This window comes from Sminthopsis crassicaudata, chromosome 4 (genome assembly GCF_048593235.1).
Source record: "Sminthopsis crassicaudata isolate SCR6 chromosome 4, ASM4859323v1, whole genome shotgun sequence".
NCBI lineage: Eukaryota > Metazoa > Chordata > Mammalia > Dasyuromorphia > Dasyuridae > Sminthopsis > Sminthopsis crassicaudata.
Window position 1 is genome coordinate 367,036,192 of NC_133620.1, and position 21,859 is coordinate 367,058,050.

Sequence of the window (21,859 nt, forward strand, 5' to 3'; positions counted from 1 at the left end):
CTATGGGTAAGTCATCAGATCAGCATACCTGATTCCTTTTTTTTTAAAAAGAACATTTTTCTAATGCTTCATGTAAAATTACTATTGCTTTTTTCCCTTTAATAACTACTTTTTAGATTTCAGAGCATTCAGTTTAGTTAGTTTGTTTGATTAAAAACCCATCAGTAAAGTGCTTAGAAAAATAAAGTAGTTAGTCAAGGAAATGTTACTTTCTCTCCTTAATCATAGAGATCTCTTCTAATGTGCTTAATATCCTATTGTGGTGAGGGGCTCTTAGTTGCTAATTTAAGTGCTATTTATTTACTGTGGATTAAGCTGCTTCTCACATAATTTAGTATAAATACACTTTTTTGCAATAGACTTTGAAGTTAAACTGATTTAACTCTAAAGTTTGCTTCCTTTATTTTCACTTCTCCTGTACCTTTTTAGTGGTGAATTATTTCTGCCCTAAATCTTTGTTGCTGATTCTACCTTTTTATGCTCAATATGGAATTTAATTTTTTCTAAGCTGCACCTTCTGAATTCCTTTGCAGGTTGATGCAATAAAGGAAAAGGTGAAAGTTGATTCTTTTCCATCTTTAAGTCTGGAGGACTAAGTCTAAGAAATCTGCATGATTTTTTTTTCCTTCCTACCTTTTCTACACTGCTGCTGCTGCTTTTTTTCCCCCCAACAAAATTTCACTAAAGCCTCTGCAAGTCCTTTGAAACATATCTACAATAGAGCTGTAGGAAATTAGTAGATGTTTGCTACTAATCGGCTAATAGTCCTTTAGGAAGGGCAGGAGGCTAATCAGTAGTTGGTTCACAGTCTCTTAAAAATGTTTTTTTAAAAAATAGGATGTTGAGTTGCTTTCCTTATTCAATCCAAACGTTATGTATAAGAGATTTCTGTCAGGGTATCTGGACCATAGGATTTTCTCTCTAATAAATGGAACAAATTTAATTAAAGCAGCCTCTGGTTTGACTTTTTCAACCTTGCCTGACAGTTGATGAAAAATATGTGCCCTAATGGCTTTTCTTACTTCACATTGAAGGACTGTGATCCAGTTTCTGATCTCTTGATTATTACTAATTTTTTTTGCTGAAAGTAGAGAGAAGATGCTAGCTGCTTCCGAAGTGACTTTCCTCATGTTTCTCTGGGTGTCCAGTTCTTATGGTGTTAGTTCATTTTCTAGGAAAAAAGTGAAAATTTTCTTTATTAAAGAATAAGTCTTAATAAAATTTAACTTGCTGTATCTTGTTGCTGAGCCAGCATGGAATATTTCATTTTATGATGACCACAGTATCAGCAGGTATCTTTTTTTTTCTTTTTTTTCTTTTTTTTTCTTTTTTTCTTGTCATCGGGCATACTTTTAAAACCCCTATCAGTTTGTTCTCTTCCTGGTTTTGGTTTATTCCTAGGAAGATCAAACTTAGTGTTGCTTGTTGCCCCTACCTCCTTGACTTTTAGATTCATCTGCATCCCAATATAAATGAACTACTTTGAAAACTTGTGTCACATTCAGAAAATGTGGTTGGTGGTCAGGGGCTGGGAAAGCAGATGGAGGTTGACCCAAATTTTTAAAAGCATTTGGAAGGACTTATATTGAACCCAAATGAAATCACCACTGGAACTTAGGGCAAACCTGAGTAAAATACATTGTGTGTGAGGCTCTTCAGCAGCTAGTAAGCAAGGCAGTAAGAAAGCGTGTGTGTGAAAAACAGGTAATTGAACTGCAGTGTATGCATTGTTTAAACTGAGCATGTACAACAGTCATTGCAATTACATCACACTATTTCTGAAACTCTAAAGCATTGCTGTGGGCTGTGTGTGTTTCTTGGGAGCCTGTATGGCAACAACCATCTTCAGACCTCACTTCTTGCTTCAGTACTTTTGCCTTTTTTTCATGCACACATACACAAAATAACTGACTGCATGTTAACTTTTCCTCTGCAGCTTATTGCAGTCTTTGTGGAAAAGCCTTTTTACATTTTAATGATCTTTCAAATAGTGTGGATGAACTGAACCCAGTGACATGCTTACTTGTCTTTTTATTCAAGGATCAGAAACTTTTGTTACAGCTCTTTTAACAAAAGCTTGTGTTCATTAAAACATTCTCTGCTTTTTCATTCAAGCAAACTGGGTCAATGAAAGCTAAAATTGGATATTTCTATGCCAGAGGCTGTCCCTGTGTCTGGAAAAAATCTAAACTTTTTGCTTAGCTTGATGCTACCCCTTCAGTATTCCTCCTTTCCTGTGCCCAGCCTGCCTATGTCTGTGCTTGGGTATTTCACCATTCTAGCTTGTCTAAAATCTTCCATTTTTCTCTATAACAGGAGTTATGTTGATCATTTCACCTTAATGTGGACTTTAAACAGGGATTTACTTAAGATTCCCTTTCCCCCTTTAAAAATTCATAAGCATTTGTGATTTTTAGAAATAGTAGCTTGAGTAAATTACTCAGCATGATTTAATTTGGGGGGTTTTCATAAGACCCCAAGTTACTAATTTGATGGTGTAGAGTTTTATTAAGACTTTCTAGCTGTGAATTTATTTTGATGGATAAAGTTTAGTTTGCAGTTATTATAATTTTGGATACTTTTAATAATGCTTACACAATAGTGTTTAGTGTCATTTTTTAGGGTATTTTGGTACATAAACATCCAGGCTGCGATATTCTTTTCTTTACCTTTTGAAGAACACTTTCCTGGGGAAAAGGATAACCCCACTTCATCTGAAGTCTATGGTTGACCTTCAGCTTACAGTTTAATTTCTGTAGGCAAACTGGTCTTTTGCATAATTATTATGGATTATAGTTTAATATACATTATTAAGTACATGGCAACTTTTCACCATTGGATCCACTGTGGGCAGAGTTAACTTTTGGAAAATCAAACAGTAGCTAATGCTTTAATTACTAACACATATAACATTTTAAAGTTGACAAAGGATTTTATATATATTTAATATGAGTTTCACTACAATCCTTTGAGGTAGGTACTATGACTATCCTCTCCATTTTGTATAGAAACTAAACCTAAGAGAGGTTCAGTTGCTTGGCCAGGATAATAGTTATTAGTAAGTGTGTGAGACAGGATTCAAACCTAGCTATCATGCTTGCCATTGTGAAACCGCAAAACCAAGGTTTACACTTAACAGCCATATATCTATCTACTTGTCTGGATTATTACAGCTTTTCATAACATTTTGGTGTTTATAATTCCACATGTCTTTCTGAAAGATACTAAACTTTCTTCCCCTTTATTGTACATCAAGGTACCATGACTTTGAAAAACCATGTATGTTGTGTTCTAAAAGTAAAACATAATATGATAGGGGAGTCTTGGCCATACATGTGTAATAATAATAGATCAAAGTTATTCTTTGTAGTCTCCTATGTTGTTGGTCAGGCCCTAGTAATACATTACAGCTTGTCCCTTACACGCATGCACACACCTACGCGCGTGCACGCATGCACACACACACACACACACATGCACACACCTATTGTATCCCTGATCCCCCATTTCTACATTTCCTTTGAGTGGATTCTTTCCCTGCCCTATTTCTGGGTTCTTGTTGCTTTCTTTCACATGTTGTGTTAGAGGTATCAATATAGCTAATATATTAGTTTTTGCAGAATGGGCCATCATCTATGCTTTATTGGTAAGGAACATTCCTATATGAGGAACTTCCTTTATCAATTCGGATGAACATCTTTTCTGCAATTGCTGTTCTGAGTAGCTTTAGGCATTAATCTGCCTTAGTGTCATACTTCTACTGGATGAGACTTGAACTCAGGCCCTTCTGAGCCAGGTCAGTTTTCCACTATACTGCCTTTCATAATCTTTTTCTGGCCTTAAAAGTCTAATTATATGTACAAGAAGAATTTGGTCAAAATAAAGCCAGATAGAAATCATAATATTAATATATAACCTTTTAAAAAAAAAAAAAAGAAAAGAAAATGAAATCTGGAATCGTTTAGGTCTTGAAAGATTTAACCTGTGTCATCAGGAGCGATACAGTTTTGACAAAGCATAGTTTACAGTGCCATTGTTGATCTTTGCCAAGTTAGCCTGCTGGTTTTTACATTTTTAGAAAGCTACTTACTTTTGGTAAGAAATGCTCTCCTCTTTTCTAAGAATTCATCAGTTTCTTTTGGTCCAGTTAACTAGGAGGCAAACTTCAGTTAAAATGGTTCCCTCTCCTCTTCCTCCTTCCCTCAGGCTGCATCCTAGCATGTCCAGTTTTAGCCTGGCGTAAGCTTTTGACAGTTATAAATCCCTCCTTCTTGAGGGTTTATAACAACAATGCTGAAAAACGACCTTGACTGATGTATGACCATAGCCATTTGAATCTGAGGGGGCCTGAGAATGTTCTTTCAAGTCCGGTTTTGACAGTATTTAACACACTAAGGCTTTTCCACTTTCTGCCAGAAAAAAAATAGGTGTATGAAGCCTTTTTGGGTGTTGATTAACATTACCACTTTTCCTCCAGGTGGATAAACTAGATGCCTCCGAATCTTTGAGAAAAGAAGAGGAACAGGCTACAGAAACGCAACCTATCGTTTATGGTAATACCAGTTTGCTGCTGATATAAATAGTAAAAGTGAATTGATTAGTTGATATAAATAGTGGATGGATTTAAATTTCTCTAAAAAACTATGCTATAAACTAGGAAGAGAAGTAAATTTAGCCTTCATCCAATAAGAAGTCTTATGAAAAGACAAAGCAAAGTATTTATTTTATTTAAAGTTATTTATCATCGCTCAAAAACCCATGAAAAATTCTCCAGTCACTACTTGTTTTCATATTGAACATTACTACTAACAAATTCATGTTATTAGTATGCTGCTTGATCATTTAGTGTTAAAAAAAAAATTTTTTTTTTTTTTTTTTTAATTACTATTCCTGCACTGATGGCATATCCAAGTCAACCAAATTTTTTAACAGTGAAGGGATTAGAGAATTTACATTCCATCTAAACTTCTATGGATCTAGGCATAGAACTTAGAGCAAAATTGCACTTTCTTTATGACATTTAATTTTCAAATTAATATTAGAGACTTAAAGATGGGCTGTCATCTCTCAGCTTACCTCCAGTAAACTTTTGATTCTGTTTGTCAATAAAGTAAGTTCTGTCAAACAAATAATAAATTGAAATTACCCTCAGTAGCTCAAAGAATATTTAGAAAGCAAATAATTTTACCTATGGAAAAAAATTTTTTAAAAACATAGCACTATTGCCAGGCATGATGATACATACCTTTTTAATCTTGGTATGGGGTGGAGGGTAGCAATGGGGCCTACTGCTACTGAATCACTTGATCTCAGAACACCTCTAAGCTGCATTAAGCTTAAGCCAATTATTTATTCACACTAAATCTCCCATCATTATGGGGAGTTTCTGGAAGCAGGGGGACATCAGTCTAAGTAGATTCAACCAACCTAGCTTGGAAACAAAGTAGGTCAAAGTTGTGCCAGTCATTATTGGGATTAGACCCAAGCAATGACTGATGTACTTTCAGCTGGCCATTATCTTGACCAATCTTGATAATGGACACTGTGTCCTAGATTAATGTGAGTACCCCATTACCTATGTATATGCACATAGGTTCTTTTTGAATTTTTGAAATTTATTATGGATTCTTGGTTAAATTACTAAGGTAAATAGAATATTTGATCTGAAAATTTAAACTTAAAAGCTTTTTGAAATTTGTAATATGTGTCTGTTTCATTTTTTATTATTTGTATTGAACTAGTTGCAAAAAAATTTCTGAGGTAGTTTAGATAATTTAGGAACTTAAATAAAACATAGATTGATATAATTGGTATAATTTTCTCACTGTTACACTGGCATGCAGATACTCACTTAAAGTATAATAATTCTTGTTGATTTTAGTTCTGAGAGGATGATTCCCTATAGAACAAGTGTCTTTAGGGAAAAGTTTTTTAATAAGTCAAGTTTCCTACAGATATCTACAGACAACTAACAGCCTCACTGAGGAAACTGTTACTATAGTACTTAAGTTACTTCAATCTCATGCATTTCAAGGTTAATATTTGGAATTTTTTTTTCTATCTCTTGTCAGATTTCCCCTTTGCTAGAAACATATCTTTGCTAGAAGGGTTCAGAAGGCATTACTCAACTGAACATGGCATATCCAAATAATCTTGGTAAAGAAGTTGGGTGTTTATTAGTCAGATTTTATTGGCTTAAAGAAAATAAAGCTAAAAGCATTTTGTTGTTGTCATATAATAGTATTTGAGCACTTAGGTGCACATTGCCATACATAGAACTTTTGGCCAGTTTTTATTACCCTATTGTTTTTACTCAGTTGGATGATTCTATCCTCCTGAACATTGATGCTTTTCCAGCAGTATGTATTTTTTTCCCCCTTCATGCTCTTGCTCTCATATTGAAAAGCCTTATTTTTTTTCCCCTTTGAGCTGAATTTCAAAAAATTAATAGGATTCTCAAATTTGCACTCTTCCTACTCTCTGTGCTAGAAGTGTCAATTCCATAGAATGAGTGTGTGCATACATCTTGTGTCTCTTACATTCTAAAGTCATTGAAGGAAGGATTTATCTTTCATCTCTTTTTAAACAATACTGGTACTTTTCATATAGCAGCCAGTAAAAGATAGTTGAGTAAATAATAAATCACTATTGTGGTTTTGACAAGCTTACCTTCTCATTTGTAAATATTGCCAAGTGGCTTCTTCTTTAATAAATTTGTTTGCATATAAAAATGCCCATTTGTTCTAACACTGAGTTTCCTTTGGTATTTTCAGAATCCCATTTTAATGTGGCAATGACAGTTGCTTTTCTCTTATATATATAGGTCAGCCACAGTTGATGTTGACAGCAGGGCCCAGTGTGGCAGTTCCTCCACAAGCACCTTTTGGCTATGGCTACACTGCACCCCCCTATGGGCAGCCACAACCTGGCTTTGGATACAGCATGTGAGGCAGAAAAGGATCCTGTAGCTGGCTATCTTCTTACTGAAACTCCACCGTCCCTACCCACCTCTCAGTTCATAACAGGGAAAAAAGCAAGCGTTTTTGCTTCGTGTTCTTGTAACCTTTGTTTCATGAAGGACTTTTTTTTTTCCTAGCGCAAACTTGGATCACCTATGTTTGAACCTTTATTTCACATTCCACATCATCTTAGAATTTATTTTCAAAGGGGAATAGTTTAAATGTTTGTTCATGTGGGCTTTTTTCCTCCCCCTCCTCCTTTACAGAACTGCTTAACATTCAAACAGTCTGTTGTGAAGAACTTGATTTGCACTCTGTAGTGTTTATAAAAAAAAAAAAAACAACTCTAATATCAAATCTCTTAAATTCAGTGTACGCGACCAGCTTAAAATATGTACTGTCTAAATGCATTTAAGTTTTATTGTATATTCAAAGAAAAGCTAAAGCAAAAATCGGTATTTGACCATGCAGGACTGCCAATGACAACAAAGACAACACTAATCAGCATCTCCTACACTGGTTGGATTGCATAGCTCTTCAAATTACTTTAAAGTGCATACAGACAACTTTGCCTGATATTTTAAAATGAGCATAAAAGGCCCTCTAACCTATGCAGGTTTAAAGTTACACATATAGAAATGCTAGTGTGTTTTGCTCACTCCATATGTAACAGATGCCCTTATGTTGTGCTGTATCCTGTGCTTTTTTTGTGGGACCATTCCATTCAGGAACAAAGAGCACCATGATTCCAATCCATGTGTATTTACTAACCCTTCCCCAAGGTTTGTGTATGTTGGATATTGTGGTGTTTTAGATCACTGAGTGTACAGAAGAGAGAATTCAAACAAAATATTGCTGTTCAGTTTTGGTTGTGCAATTTGAAATTACTCAAATTTAAAATAAATTACTGGACTGTGGACATATCCTGTATAATGGCAGTTTTAATTATGTATTTTCCTAACTTTAACATAAGCCAGATCAGCAGATGTGGCAGGGTTTCACATTGGGGCTAAAACTTAAATAGTAGCAGGATATCTTAATAGAGAGGGATGAGTAAAGATTAAGACCGTCTCAAATAATGCAGAACTATTCATTCTACAGTGTGTATTCCTGTAGTTAAGGTACCGTATAGAATTGAGCAATGTAAATTTGACTACATTTCAGCAATCTATCTACTACGTTAACTGAGTGATACTTTAGATTTGTATCCAAGTATTTCAGTTAAATTAACAGATCATGTTTAGGTATGTTAAAAATTGCCTTAATATTAGCTTTAAATAAAAACTTAAATGTTTGACTCTCGAATACTTTTTATCCTGTTTGAACATGCAGTTAGTGCTTTGTGTCACCTATGTTTAGTCTACCAGGTCATCCAAATAGGGATGTTACTTAAAAAAAAAAAGTGCTACCTTTTATGGCAGTTACTAATGCATTAAATTATTTTCTAAAAATCACTGGCACACAAATAAGTTAAACCAGCAGGTTTTGTTGTTTAATTGCCAACTTCTGTAGCCATCTATGAAGACCCTATACATAAGTAAAAGAAGACCCTATACATAAGTAAAAGACAGATCCTTTGAATAATATGGTCTTGTCTCTGCTTTAAAAGTATTAGCATGAGATATTTTCTGTTATTCTGTACGTGGGTATTTGCCCTACACACCTGTAAGATTGACTAGAAAAGTCACTTTATGAAATGTATATAAAACAGCAGGTCCCTTTTTCCCCCCCTATATTTACCTTAATAGCTTCAGTTAGTAGTTTTTCAGGTTTAGTTTTTAATTCTCTTTACTCTAGTTATGATCCTGATTTCTCTTCATGATAACATCAAGATTGTGATTTTCAGAGACCTAACATAAAAGATGTAAAGACCATTAATCTTGTTATTTCTCTACTATACCCTAGTCTTTCTACCTGGTAGACTCCATAAGAAAGTAATCTTTCATTTTCCCCCTTATAACCTTTCCCAGGCATATTATGGCAACTATACTTTGTGAGTATATATGGCTTTAAATGTATATTATGTTCCCATTTAAGGAAAATATTTTTGCAAAGTGCAAATGTTAATTACTTTCAATTTCAGTGTTTGGGGGAGTGCATTTAATTTGGGTCCCTCCTAAAGTAAGGAAACTGGTGGCATGAGAGGTCAAATTTGACAATAAGAAAATGGAAGTATTCCATTATATCCATGTACCTTCTTTTTGGGAAAAAATTCTTGGTGTGAAATTTCCCACTACTGAGGCAGATCCCCTCTACTCTTTTATGACTTAATGACTTGCCTAGGGCCATAGTTTTTGTGTCCAAGTGACAGAACTTAAAACTCTGGTATTCCTGACTCCAAATCAAGACTTCTTTGGCTATGCTGCTTCTCACCCCTTATGTTAGATGTAACTACACAGCAATTTTGGAAGTATATCCTAGATTTTATTCAGATGTTTTTGCTTTTATGCTATAGCTTAGTTTAAAATGAAGCTCCTGTGTTTAGTCAGTCATATAATTTGATCTAAACAAAATATGGTACGAGAAATTCATGACTCTTCTGATCCATAGCTGGGTATTGTCATACCTTTTTTTGTTTATATTTTGTAATACTTTATTCATATTTATAAAATGATTGCCAATTGCAGCTACAGTACAGTCCTTAATAGCTCATTACATAACATGTTGGAAAGTAATTGTTTTAATAGTTTGTCTTCAGAATATATGCAAAGATAGTTTTCAACATCCACCCCTGTAAAATCCTAAGTTCCAAATTTCTCTCCCTTCCCTCAACTCCTCCCAGGCAGCAAGCAATATAACATGTGCCTAACGTGGATAGTTCCCTTACACCTACTTCCACGTCTACCATGCTACACAAGAAAAATCAGATCAAAAGGGGGGGGGGGGGAAGAGAGGAAAAGCAAGCAAGCAAATTAAAAAGATGAATCCACATTTAGTCCCCATAGCCCTCCCCCTAAGATGCATACAGTCTACAAATTTCTCCAGCATTATATCTGGACAAATTCAGCATAAGTGGATAGTTTGTAAAATGAAAAACATGCATGACACAACTCTCACTACCTTGTTTTCAGCAAGATTCAGGAATCTGAATTATAGCTATCCATAGCTAAAAGACAGCCTGTACCTTGCCTGAACTTGAAGTGAGATAAGTTGTAGCATGCATGGGCAAGTTGTTTCACCACCTATCTTGAATTCATGTTCTTTATAAAATGGGGATAAGACATAGTCTAACTCACAAGATTGCTTTGCTATATCCATCAACTTTTAAGGTAAGCTTAGCAAATATCTTATTCTGGGATTGAATTTCAAAAATCTCAATTCTGTAACATTTGAATTATTACTGTAATAAGGAGGTAAAGTTACAAAAGTGATAGGCTTAATATGTGGGTTTGAAAGGAAATACTATTTTAAAAAAAATAAATTCCATAACAGAATTGCTTTCAAGAAATATGGGCAAATTTCTGTATTTTCAATTTATACCATTATAGTAGCTGAAACTTTCTGAAGGAAGCTTAAGGATTTTGATAGGTTAGACACATTTTGTCACTCACTATTTGGACATGATCTGAGCTGAGCCACAGTACTATAATTCAACATTTAGCGCTTTTTCGCTTCTGAGGCTGTGTGATGACAAAAGCCCAAGAAAAAAGAATAAAAGTAACACAGAATTGGGGATTAAGTTGACCTGGTCTTTGTTACATGATGTTGCATCACTTTGAAGTCTGGCATAAACAGTCAGTTTAGAGACAGTTGCTAATGTGACATCATTCTCACTGTAACAACTTCCCTCTCCCTTTCCAGCATTCTCTACCTCTAGCTATTTATGGAACAGACCAAAGGCAGATAACTTTTCACCTTAAGACACTACCCTAAACTACCCTAGATTATTGCCACACCAAACACTGCCACATATGTTGAAGAGAAAGCATTAAAATCATAAATGTCTCCAGTAAGGTACACAGATGTGACACTGGGAAATGTTTTACTACAGTAGCATCAACGGATCAAAAATCAATTGCATTGCAAATGAATTTTTTTTTTTTTTTTTTTGCCTAGATGCTTAGCAATACGTCAATTCTGTGTTTAAAGTAAAGTATTAGCCTGTTATTTCAAATGGGATGTGCTTATTGGAAAAATTAGAGGCAGGTAATCTGAAAACCAGAACAAACTTTATTATCATTCCAGGAACTCAAGTTAAAAAACAGTTAAAAGGGCAGGTTGTCTTTTACTGTCAGAACAAAATGGAAGTTGAGTCCCTCGGACCCACCACCATACAAAATGCAACTCAATAAAGTTTTAAATGGCCAGTAACTTTGTCAATTAAATCTGCTGGTCCTGGCCCAATTCCTAGGACAGTTCGAGAGCCTGGTTCTATCTGAGTACGCCCAGCATCTTGGATTAAGCTCACAGTTAATCCTAATACTTTGGCATGAGTAAGCAATTCAGCCAGAGATTCTTCATCAGGAACTTTGACCACCACTTTGGGCTGACCACAGTACTCCCACTGTTTTAGAAGCTCTGGATTTCTCCTTTGTACTTGTTTATAAGCAGAAACAGCAGCATGAGAACACTGAGCTGCCACTTTTCCCTTCCCCATCTTCAGATCATTGCGGACAACAAGAATCATCTTGAACTCCCCACTTTCTCCCAAGATGCTGGCTTCAGTGTGGGCCTCTGGGCTTTTCTTATTCACTGGATTAGTACTGCTCATTGATGGGGTCCTGGGGGTTACTCCAAATCGGATTCCAAGGCCCCAGCCCAAACATATGCCACAGGCAACTCCAGCAGCCAGGCCAAGTGTGCCAGGGTGAGCGAAGTAATCCATGCTCAGACTTGGAAAAAATCTAAAGGGAAAGAAATAATAGTTAACTATTTCAGCAACAAATAAACCCATTGATGTAATTTCTAACATATTTCTGAATCTATATCTGAAAACATGTAAAAAAAAAAAGTAACAATTTTTTGAATGCAGCTCCTCAAAAATTTTCCCTCAGGCCCTAAAGCTGACAAGGTAGAGCTATTTAGGCAATTTAGACAATTTTGGGTTCTTGGACCCAAAAGAAAGTCAGTTTTTAAATTTGTCTTGCCAATTGTCCATATAAGATAAAGGGTTGGATATTTCATCAAAATGCTTCTAGGATCTAAAGGCTCTCTGTAGATAGGCAAAGGTAGTTTCAACAATGTGCTAGGATACCCTGACACAGTTGTCACTACTGCATTTTAGTTTATTACCACATGATGACTTCATATACCCAGTCTTTGCTTTAGATAGAAAAGGAAAAAAAAAGTTTCCCAAACCAAAAATATAAAAATCTTCCAATGTCCTTAAAGGCAATGCTTTGAGACTCAGAGGGTGGGTAAACTACTATATTCCAGAGGATTTAGAAGATCATCTAATTTAGTCTCTTTGTTTCATAGAAGAGGAGATATGATCACTTTCCCATGGACAATGCTAATTACCTTATAAGAGATAGAAGCAGGATTTGATCTATGTCTAATTCCAAAGCCAATGTTCTTTCCACACTGTCAAGCAAGCCTTATAATACAGTAGGGGGTCCAGGAGAACTTAAAAGCAACCTGGCTGTCCTCCAACTCCCTCCCATTATCTCTTTGAACCTCAACTCTTGGTCATTCGTCACCTCTGTTAATATCACCTCCACATCCAAACCATTAGCACCATTTTCATGCATCTAAATAGTCCTCTCAATACTTGACATTCAAACTTTACAATTCTTGTGATCATCTTCAATCCACCAGAAACTATAAGAATTCTTCAACTTTGATTTCACTTTTAACATATATCTGGATTGGAAAGTACCGTATATGTCAACTAATCCAACCAATTTTTTCCAGATGAAACTTTTTCTAAAGAGTTTAATGTTGATACTCTACCTTTCCCCATTGTTTTCTTTCCTTCCTCTTCAAATTTGTTTTAGCTTAGCACCTACCAGTACAATGGATTGAGTATTGAACCTGGAGTCAGTAATATACAAGTTCAAATATGGTCTCACACCATAGATGTGTGACCTTGGGTAAGTCCTCTACCTCAGTTTCTCCATTAGTAAAACGGGGATAATAGTTTTAGGGTTGTTGTGAAAATTAAATGAAATATGTGTAAATTTTTTTTGCAAATTGTAACTGCTAAATATTTATATAATTTATGCTATATAAATACCAGCTATTATCATCATCTCTTCATTCACAAAAAGCAGCTTCCTCCTACAGGGATGATTGTACCAGTCATCCTCTTAAGTATGTATGGCTACAATATTAAAAAAAAAAAAAAAAATCAATATATACATCTGTGAGTAAACTTAAGACTCCTAAACCTACATGTCTGAAACAGAATTTCCTATCTTTCCTCAAACTCTCCTCTCTTCCTCACTATTATTTTTGGGGTGATTTTTAAAAATTTTAAACTTAGGGGCAGGTAGGTGGCGCAGTAGATAGAGCACCAGCCCTAAATTCAGGAGGATCCGAGTTCAAAATCTGGTCTCAGACACTTAACACTTCCTAGCTGGGTGACCCTGAGCAAGTCACTTACCCAGCCTCAGAAAACAAATAAAATAAAAATTTAAAATGACACGTACACAGCAGACCATAAGAGAGGATCCAATGTAAAATAAAAAATATCCATTTCAAGAAAACTTGACCTTTTTATTCTTCCATAATTCAATAAAATAATTTTTAGTAATTTAATTGGGATGACATAGAATAACTAGGTTAGGCAAAATCGTCATCTTTAAAATTATATTGGCTTTACCTACCCATCAAAAATAAATGTTACTTCAATTATGTAGGTTTGAGTTTATATAAGAATCGTCTCATGTTTATAGTCATATAATTTCTGTGTCTGTTTTTACACTCAGCTATTTTATACTTTTCACTTCTTTGAGTTTAGCACCACTCCCAGTCATCAAGAACCCAAATGTCATCCTTGATTCTAGATTAATGTTACCACCACTATCCCCTCCATTCAATCATCTGAAAAATCTTATTGTCTCTAGCTTTGTAACAACTCCCCCCTTTCTCCTCTGACATTTGCTACCATCCTGGAACAGACCCCCTTCACCTATTTGCACTACTGCAACAGATTTTCTCCCAACCTCAAGCCTCTTCTCCAACTCCTGTCTGTTCTCCACTTAACTGTCAAAATTATTTTCCTAAAGTGCCATGTCATCCCCAACTCCAAATCCTATCACCACTCACCACCAATATTAAATCCTCTCTGGCTTTCAAAGTCCTTCATAATCTGGCCCCTTCCTACCTTGGTTATTATTATTTTTTTAACATAGTATTCTCCTCTACTTATTCTGTGACCCAGATGTTATTGCTACAAGACACTTTCTCTCTCAACTATGTGCATTTTCATTGCTCACTGTGTCCCTGGTTTGGAATTCTCTCATTCTTCACTTCTGCTTCCCAATTTTCTTCAAGTCTTAAAATCCCACTTTCTACAAGAAACTTTCCTCAATTCTTAATCTTAGTGCCTTTCTTTTAAGATTATCTACAATTTATCTTGTCTGGATTTTGTTTCTACATAGTTTGCAAGTTTTTCACCCATCAGACTGAGTTTCTCAAAGGCAGGAACTGGTTTTTGTGTCCTTTATCCCCAGAATTACCACAGTATCTGGCATGTAGTAGGCATTTAATAAATGCTTATTACCTTGACTTAAAACTTGAAATTCTCTTTTGGATTACTTTTCATTTTGTAATATCTTGTTAATATGTATTAGAAGTTATCATGTACTGGGAAACACTTCTCTGTGTAACAGGAAAAAGGAATGGGTTTGAGAATACTGTGGAAATAGAATCAACAAGACAGCAACATACTGAATCTGAGGGATAGAGGAGCTGAGGAAAACTCCAAGGTTATGAATTTAGGTAACTATAAGAATGGTGATGAGAAGTATGGGGATGGAGATGGGTTTAGAGTAGAATTCTAGATAATGAATTTTACCTTGGACACAACAAATTTCTTAGATAGATTTGTTCGATAAGTAGCTGGTGATATAGGAATGGAGACTCAAGAGAGATTATCTCATTTGATGTTCACTACCACTCTGTGATGGAGGCAGGAAGGTATTATAGTGTAGATGTATAAACTGAAAAAGGGCTTATGTGGTCTGTCTATCCTTTGGACAAAACAAATTGCCCAGCAGGAATTGGAATCCAGATCCTTTTAAGTCCTTGTCTAGTTGTCTTTTTTTTTTTTTTTAACATTTGCAAAAAAAAATGTGTAATTTTATTTAAGCAGTTTTCATGTTCTAGATCCTCGTGGACAGAGAATGATTTAACTACTGTGTCCAATGGCATTGGCAGGAAGATTGCTTCAATTCCACTATTTCCACAAGCTTGAGTAACTTTTCTCTAGATCACTGTTTTTCTGTTGGGTTTCCCATAAAAATATGCACATCTTTTGTCTAAATAGAATTCATTTTCATTTTGTGAGGGGCATAGAGACCCTAACCCAAAATGACTACTTGGGAGATCTCTCAAAGTGAAGATTTTATTAGAATCTCATGAGAAGTGGGCAGTCCTTACCTCTGAGAAGTCCAGAAAGAGGAGGCCAAATTCATACAAGAAGAGCTCAGTTAAATAAAAAAGCACTATCCAACCCCTCCCCAAGATCCCCTTATGCAAAGCTTTTAGTTTAGATTGACTCTTTGCAGTTACTTATCCCTTATATTGTAGAATATAAGTAGAATATAAGGGAGTGGGATGATAATGAGCTGACTAGAATGAAAAATCCAAACTGAGGCCTAAGGCTTCTCTTACTTTAACAAGACAGTTTCTGAGGAACCACATTGCTTGCCCCACACAATTTCAAGCAAAGACTTCAATTTTCAGAAGAGCTATATGTTCTAACTGGTTTCATAGGTCTCACTTGTAGTCAGAAAAAAATGGTATTAAGCCACATGGCCTCCCAGATACTTTGCTGTTCTGTAAGTCCTATTTCTAGCAGGCCTTTTAGGCTATAAGATGGAGGAAAGCAAAAGAGTCCAGTTGTCCTCACACAGAATTTCAGAATTGGAAGGCAATCTTTTTTTCCCTGACTATATTCTATTATCCTTAAATTTTCCTAGAATCCTTGTTTTGGATGGTTCTTTTGTCCCCAGTCATTCCTACCTGGTAGTACACTTATCAATATTAATGTTGCAACTTCTTCTTCTTTGCTCTCTGCCCCCAACACTTTAATATTCAGTGACTTCAGTGAATAGGTGGGCAAAGAGAAGAAAAGAAATATATGCTGGAAAAATAAGAGGTGTTTTAATTCCTGGACTCACTTTCTCTCTCAGAAGAGTTTAGAACTTATAAACCATAAAGAAGACTCATGAATACTATTTTTGGGAATAGAGATGGTGATAGATCTGCCAAAAACCATGCAAAATAATAAAAAATTAAAGTGATTATATTATATTTTGAGGCAGGAAAACATCAATTTGTTATCAATTTATATTTGTCAGTTGTTTATGTACACTCACACAATAACTTAGTGGAGTAAAGATCAAAATCATTATCAAACCAGAATAAAGAATAAATTAAGGGGGCAGCTATGTGGTGCAGTGGATAGAGCTCAGACACTTAACACTTCCTAGCTGTGTGACCCTGGGCAAGTCACTTTCCCCCAATTGCCTCAGCAGAAAAAATAAAGAATAACTTAAGAGATTTGGTATGACAGTTGAGGCAAAACTAATGTAAACTATTTAAATAAGCTGTTTATGTTCAAGAAATGAATAAAAGAATAACACAATTATCATTTCCTGTGAAAGTCTAACAAGACCATCAAAAGAACTAGAAACAAACAGCTAACATTATATTCTTCTTGCCAGCGTTGCCACTTGCTGTTTTTGTGCTCTCTTCCTACCTTTCCTCCCTATTTCTACTTACTCTGTGAGCCAGTGACATTGGTCTTCTTCCTATTAGGGGAATAAGATACTTTATCTCTAGACTCTGCATTTTTACTGGTTATCCTTTCTGCCTGGAACTCTCTTCCTTCTTATTCTTACCTTCTTTCTTCAATGTCAGTTGAAGAAAACTTTCTTCTGCAAGAAGCCTTTTCCAGTCCTCCTTAACTTCAGCACCCTCTCTCTGCAACTACTAATTTATTCTAGGTAAATCTATGCTGTACAAAGTTGCGTGTCTCTTCTCCTCCCCTTATTTTGACTGTGAGCTACTTATGAGCAACAACTGGTCTTTTTTGTCTTTCTTTGTGTCCCCCACCACTTAGTACAGTGCCTGGCATTTAATAAATGCTAGCCAACTAATATTGGGCAAGCTGCTTAATCTCAATGGGCTTCAAATGTAAAATGAGGGAATTGAATCAGATTATCTCTAAGATGGTCTTTAGCTCTAAACTTATGATCCTATTCTGTACTGTTAACCAACATAATAATACATAAAGGAAATCCTTTAACACACTGGACAGATCTTCTATGGCATAGCAATAGTAGAATATAAGGGGGGGGGGAACACAACCCCCCAAAAAAAACCATAGAAAGAGATGAGAATATGTTGTATTTATCACTGAATTTCTTTAGGTCCTTGTTACATGGCTCTGTCATGGTTGTTTTACTGTTTATAATGTATGAATGGGCGTAAAATATAAGAAGATTCAAAACATAGGAAGTACTGAGTTTGTAAAAAAAGCTTACATGCTGAAAAAGAAATTTACATTTGATCCTAGGAGCAATGGGGAGCTACTAGAATTTATTAACTGAGCTTAAGAGGAGAGATTACTTGATTAGGTCTGCACTTAAGGAAAGTAATTTTGGCAACTATATGGAAGGTACACTTGAATGAGAAGAGATTTCAGGTAGAGACCAACTGGTCTCTACTATAATAGCTAAGACACGAGGTGATTAGGGCCTGAACTAGGGTAATATCAGGGCAAGTGGAATGAAAAGAATGTATACATGATAGGGTATAGAGAAAAGATAAAATTCAGTACCTGACTGGCATCTCTGAAGTGAGTGAAAGTAAGGAGCTGAGGCAGATGGCAAAGTTCTGATTTTGGTGAATTGGAGAATGACAGTAGCTCTGACATTTAGAAAGAAGTTAAAAATATGAGAAATTTTGAAGAAAAGATAACAAATTCTGTTGAGGTTGAGATATCTATGGATTTTCAGTTGGAAAAGTTTAATGGGTAGTTGATGAAGACCTGAAACTCAGCAGAGAGGACAGAAATAGCTATAGATCTAGAAATCATCTGGCATAGAGTTGATGACAGAATCCATGCAGGCCGATGGATCACTAAAGGAGAGAGCAAAGAAAAAAAAAGTAGTCCAAGACAAAATCTTTGAAGGATAATTATAATTAATGGTTATGACATAAAATTCCAGCAAAGAAAACAGAAAAGTGACAGTAAGAGTAGAACCAAGAGAAAGCAGAGTCATAAAAACCCAGAGAATGTATAAATTGCTGTAGAAGCAGTAAAAAAGGTGAAGACTGAGAAAAGATCACAATTTTTTTCAAGAAAGTTGAGAAGGGGAAGAGAGAAATTATAGGTAGCAGGTAGAATCTTTTAAGGACAGAAGAAACATGGACAGATTTGTAGGGAACAAAGAAGGTGCCATTTAGATACGAAGAGACTTAAGATTTAAGATTAAAAAGCTTGAGGATGGATGACAGTGAAGATCCCATATTGCTGGTGAAGATGCTTAGAAGGTAGGAGACTAATAAAGAAAGATAGAAGACAAAGGCTATAGCAAATGATTTCAACTTTCCAGGCAAATTCTAAGGTCAAGGTCCTCAGCTGAGAAGGCAGAAAGAGAGAGAGGCTCTAGAAGACTTGAAGAGAAGCAAGGTGTGGAGTGGCTAGTTCATTGAGTGGGATACAGAATTTACAATATATAAGTACCCTAGTAAAGGGGCAGAAACTGGGATAGAGAGGAAGACTATGGATTAAGAACTATACTCATGAAAGGAACAAGACTTGAGGATTGTAAAACTAAAAGCAACAGGAAGCTGGAGTAGGTGACGAGGTTGGATAGATTGAACCATTAAAGAAGAATTGTCAAATGATGGGAATAGAAAGTCAGCAAGTATTAATGGAATTTCAATTTCTAGACCAGGAATAGATAATCAGTAGCTGAGAGGAGATACAACCAGTTCTGTAAAGTTTAATTAGGGATGCACTGTCATCCGTCATACCAGAAGAAGGAACAAATTCTTAAAAGAGAAAGAAGTCTAAAATTGAAGGATATTTACTGATTTTAAAGCAGGAGTTCCAGAAGGTACAGAAATGAACAGATCTGGAGAAGACATTAAGGTGATCAATAAGTTTGAGGTGTATGGGAATGAGAAAATGGACACCTAGCTTTGGGGAAGGGGCTTTGACCTTTAATTCAGTATTACTGGGATGGAGAGAATAAACTGATTACTTCTACTGAATCTTGTTAGTATATGATGAAGGCAGATGATTAGAAGGCATCTCCCAAGACCTTGGCATATAAGAAGTACTTAGCACATGCTTTTAAAAGATGACCTGCTTAAATACTGAGAATGATGTGAAAGATGCCATGCTAATTGCTGGGGATAACAAATTGAGCTTAATTGATAATCATATAATCATGATAAAGGTTAAAAATCAAAAAGAGAGAAAAGGAGACTACAGGGAAAAGGGAAATAAATGGTAATAAAGTACTGAGGGCAAGCAACAATCCCATAGCACAAGGCTTTTTAAACTTTTTCCACTCGTGATCCCTTTTTGCCGGAGATATTTTTAACGTGACCCCAAGTAAATGGATATATGAAATAAGTATACAAATCAAACATTTAATGATAACAAATCAAATTTGCAAACCCCCTCCCCCCCCTATGGGGTCAGTTTAAGAAGCTTTGCCATAGTACAATCTGACTGAAATGTTGAGTTTGTGAAGGAGTAATAGGAAGTTACATCGGTACCAGATTATTTAAGAATTTAAATGCCAATATAAAGAATGTGTATTTTCTCATAAATATGACAAAGAACCAGTCAGCTTAAGGAGAATGATTGGATTTTGCACACATTTGAGATCTGACAAGCTGGTGAGACGTTTGGATGATCCAGCATATAGCTGATGATGTAAGTACTGGAATTTAGGGAAGAGACTGAAACAAGATCTGTAGATTTGGAAATCACTTACAAAGGGATGATATACAATGAACTTGGATTGGACCAAAAAGACTCAGGATCATTAGAGACTATCATGGTAGAAGGTAGGAAAGCAGGAAAGAAATTGTGTAACAGAAGCCAACAGAGTTTCTTGTGCCTTACTAGAATGAGAGCCATATAAAATGGTGAAGAAATCCTAAGGGATAAAGACACAGAAAAGGACACCTGAAGGAATAGTGTCAGTAAGGCAAGGAAATGAGAGAATGGCGGTAAGGGAATGGAAGCAGGGCCTGCTTCTGGAAGTTTGGCCATAGCTAAGGCCATAATGGAAACGATAGGGCGCAGATGCCAAGAAAAGACTGAAAATGAAGAAAAAAGAAGTTGAGGGCGGATGGGAAGACAGAAGCCATAGCCAGTAGTTACAGCTTCATTTTCACGGGCTGCAGCCACGATGCAATTGGACTGGGCCTCGTTATTGTATACATGTGGGGTTTCGTGAAGCCACGGGAGGCCACTGGAGACCACGAACACGTGGAGAGGTCCGGATAAAGACATTCTGGGGGAGCCAAGTCATCTGCTATGGGACTGGGGGGGGGAGGGGAAGAGTTGGAGGCTTGAGGACAAAGGTTGGGGGGAGCCGCAGTGCGGAGTCAAGGCCAGATGCCCATTGGAGCATCCCTGACTGAAGACTGGCCCCGGCCCTGGAGCTGAAGCTCGGGACTTCCGGGCAGCTCCCCCGCCTGCTGGGTGGGAAACGAGAGTTGGGAAGCTCTGCCAAGCACACAAGAAGGGCCCAACGCTATCTCTTCTTCACATCCCGGCCGGAGAGACCTCTGCTCCAGCACCTGCGGAGGAGGTTGGGCTCGCCCTTCCCGTCTCCCTCACCTTCCTCATGCCCCCATTCCCGGCCCGGGCTAAGAGCAAAGGAAGCCCCGGCTGGGAAGGGCCGCCCTATCTCCGATTCCCGGCTTTCCTCCCTACCTGACCCTTCCTTCAGCTCAGCGCGGCCGACGCCCTCCTCCTCCCGCGAGGGTTATCTCTTCCGGGTTACCCGACAGCCAGTTCCGGGGACTAATCTCATGGAGGGATAAATCAGCCTAACCCTTGCTTGGCCAGTGTGGCTAAATTTCGAGAACTGGCCCAAGATCTCGCGAGAATCATTGTACAGGTGGTTGGGAGGAGTCGGAAGGAGGGGACGGGCCAATGAGGGGAGGAAGTTCCTTCTTTGGGCTCCTTGGAAATTAAAATTAAAAACCACCCTTTGATTCAATCTTTTCACTGCTTGGCCCTAACCTATCTTTGCACCCTTGTTATAACCCTCTCTCCTCGGCACCCACTCCCCGTCTGTACTCTTGCACCGGCGGCCCTTCATTGCCCGGAATGCCCTACTTCACCTTCGCCTTTTAGAATTCCCAACTTGATTCGAGACCGCGCGAGCGCCACTTTCAAACGGTTCACATGCTTCCAATCCCCGTAACGGATGGCTTTTTCCACTCCCTTCCATCCACTGTCCACAGGCATTTAACTTAGGGGCCAGTTAACATGCGTGGTTCCGAGAATCAATCGAGGCACGGGACGCAAATACAACGAATCTCTAGTAGGAAGAGTTTACGTTCTAGGAGACGCGACGGGACTCCAGGGGCAGAAATTTTTTGCCAGTCTTTGCATCCCACCCAGCTAAGTCCGGGGCCTGGTGCTTCCTCGGGCTTTTGGAGGCGTTTCCTGCGTTCTGATTGGCCATTTCCTTCTACGGCTAAATATTAGACAATAAATGCAAAAATAATCAATACTATTTGAGAGGGAA

General features: G+C 36.9%; 2 protein-coding genes across 4 annotated transcripts in view; one reads left to right on the forward strand and one right to left on the reverse strand.

Moving 5' to 3' along the window:
* CLTC (clathrin heavy chain) overlaps positions 1 to 7,880 on the forward strand; it is a 76,404-nt gene extending 68,524 nt beyond the window's left edge. The window contains exons 31-32 of the mRNA XM_074261964.1: positions 4,478 to 4,553; positions 6,824 to 7,880. Of these exons, the coding sequence (XP_074118065.1) occupies positions 4,478 to 4,553; positions 6,824 to 6,948 (201 nt within the window). The 3' untranslated portion in view covers positions 6,949 to 7,880. The remainder of the gene's footprint in view (positions 1 to 4,477; positions 4,554 to 6,823) is intronic.
* Positions 7,881 to 11,111: 3,231 nt separating this feature from the next.
* Positions 11,112 to 21,617, reverse strand: PTRH2 (peptidyl-tRNA hydrolase 2). 3 transcript variants are annotated; one of them, XM_074261967.1, is made up of 2 exons: positions 21,450 to 21,617; positions 11,112 to 11,803 (listed from the first exon to the last, which is right to left on the reverse strand). In XM_074261967.1, the coding sequence occupies exons 1-2, from the start codon at positions 21,557 to 21,559 to the stop codon at positions 11,245 to 11,247; spliced, it is 669 nt and encodes a 222-aa protein (XP_074118068.1). In that variant the 5' UTR covers positions 21,560 to 21,617; the 3' UTR covers positions 11,112 to 11,244. The 3 variants fall into 3 exon arrangements, with proteins under 3 accessions (XP_074118068.1, XP_074118069.1, XP_074118070.1); XM_074261968.1 differs by lacking the exon at positions 21,450 to 21,617 and adding an exon at positions 21,037 to 21,164; XM_074261969.1 differs by lacking the exon at positions 21,450 to 21,617 and adding an exon at positions 16,970 to 17,093.
* Positions 21,618 to 21,859: the final 242 nt, after the last annotated feature.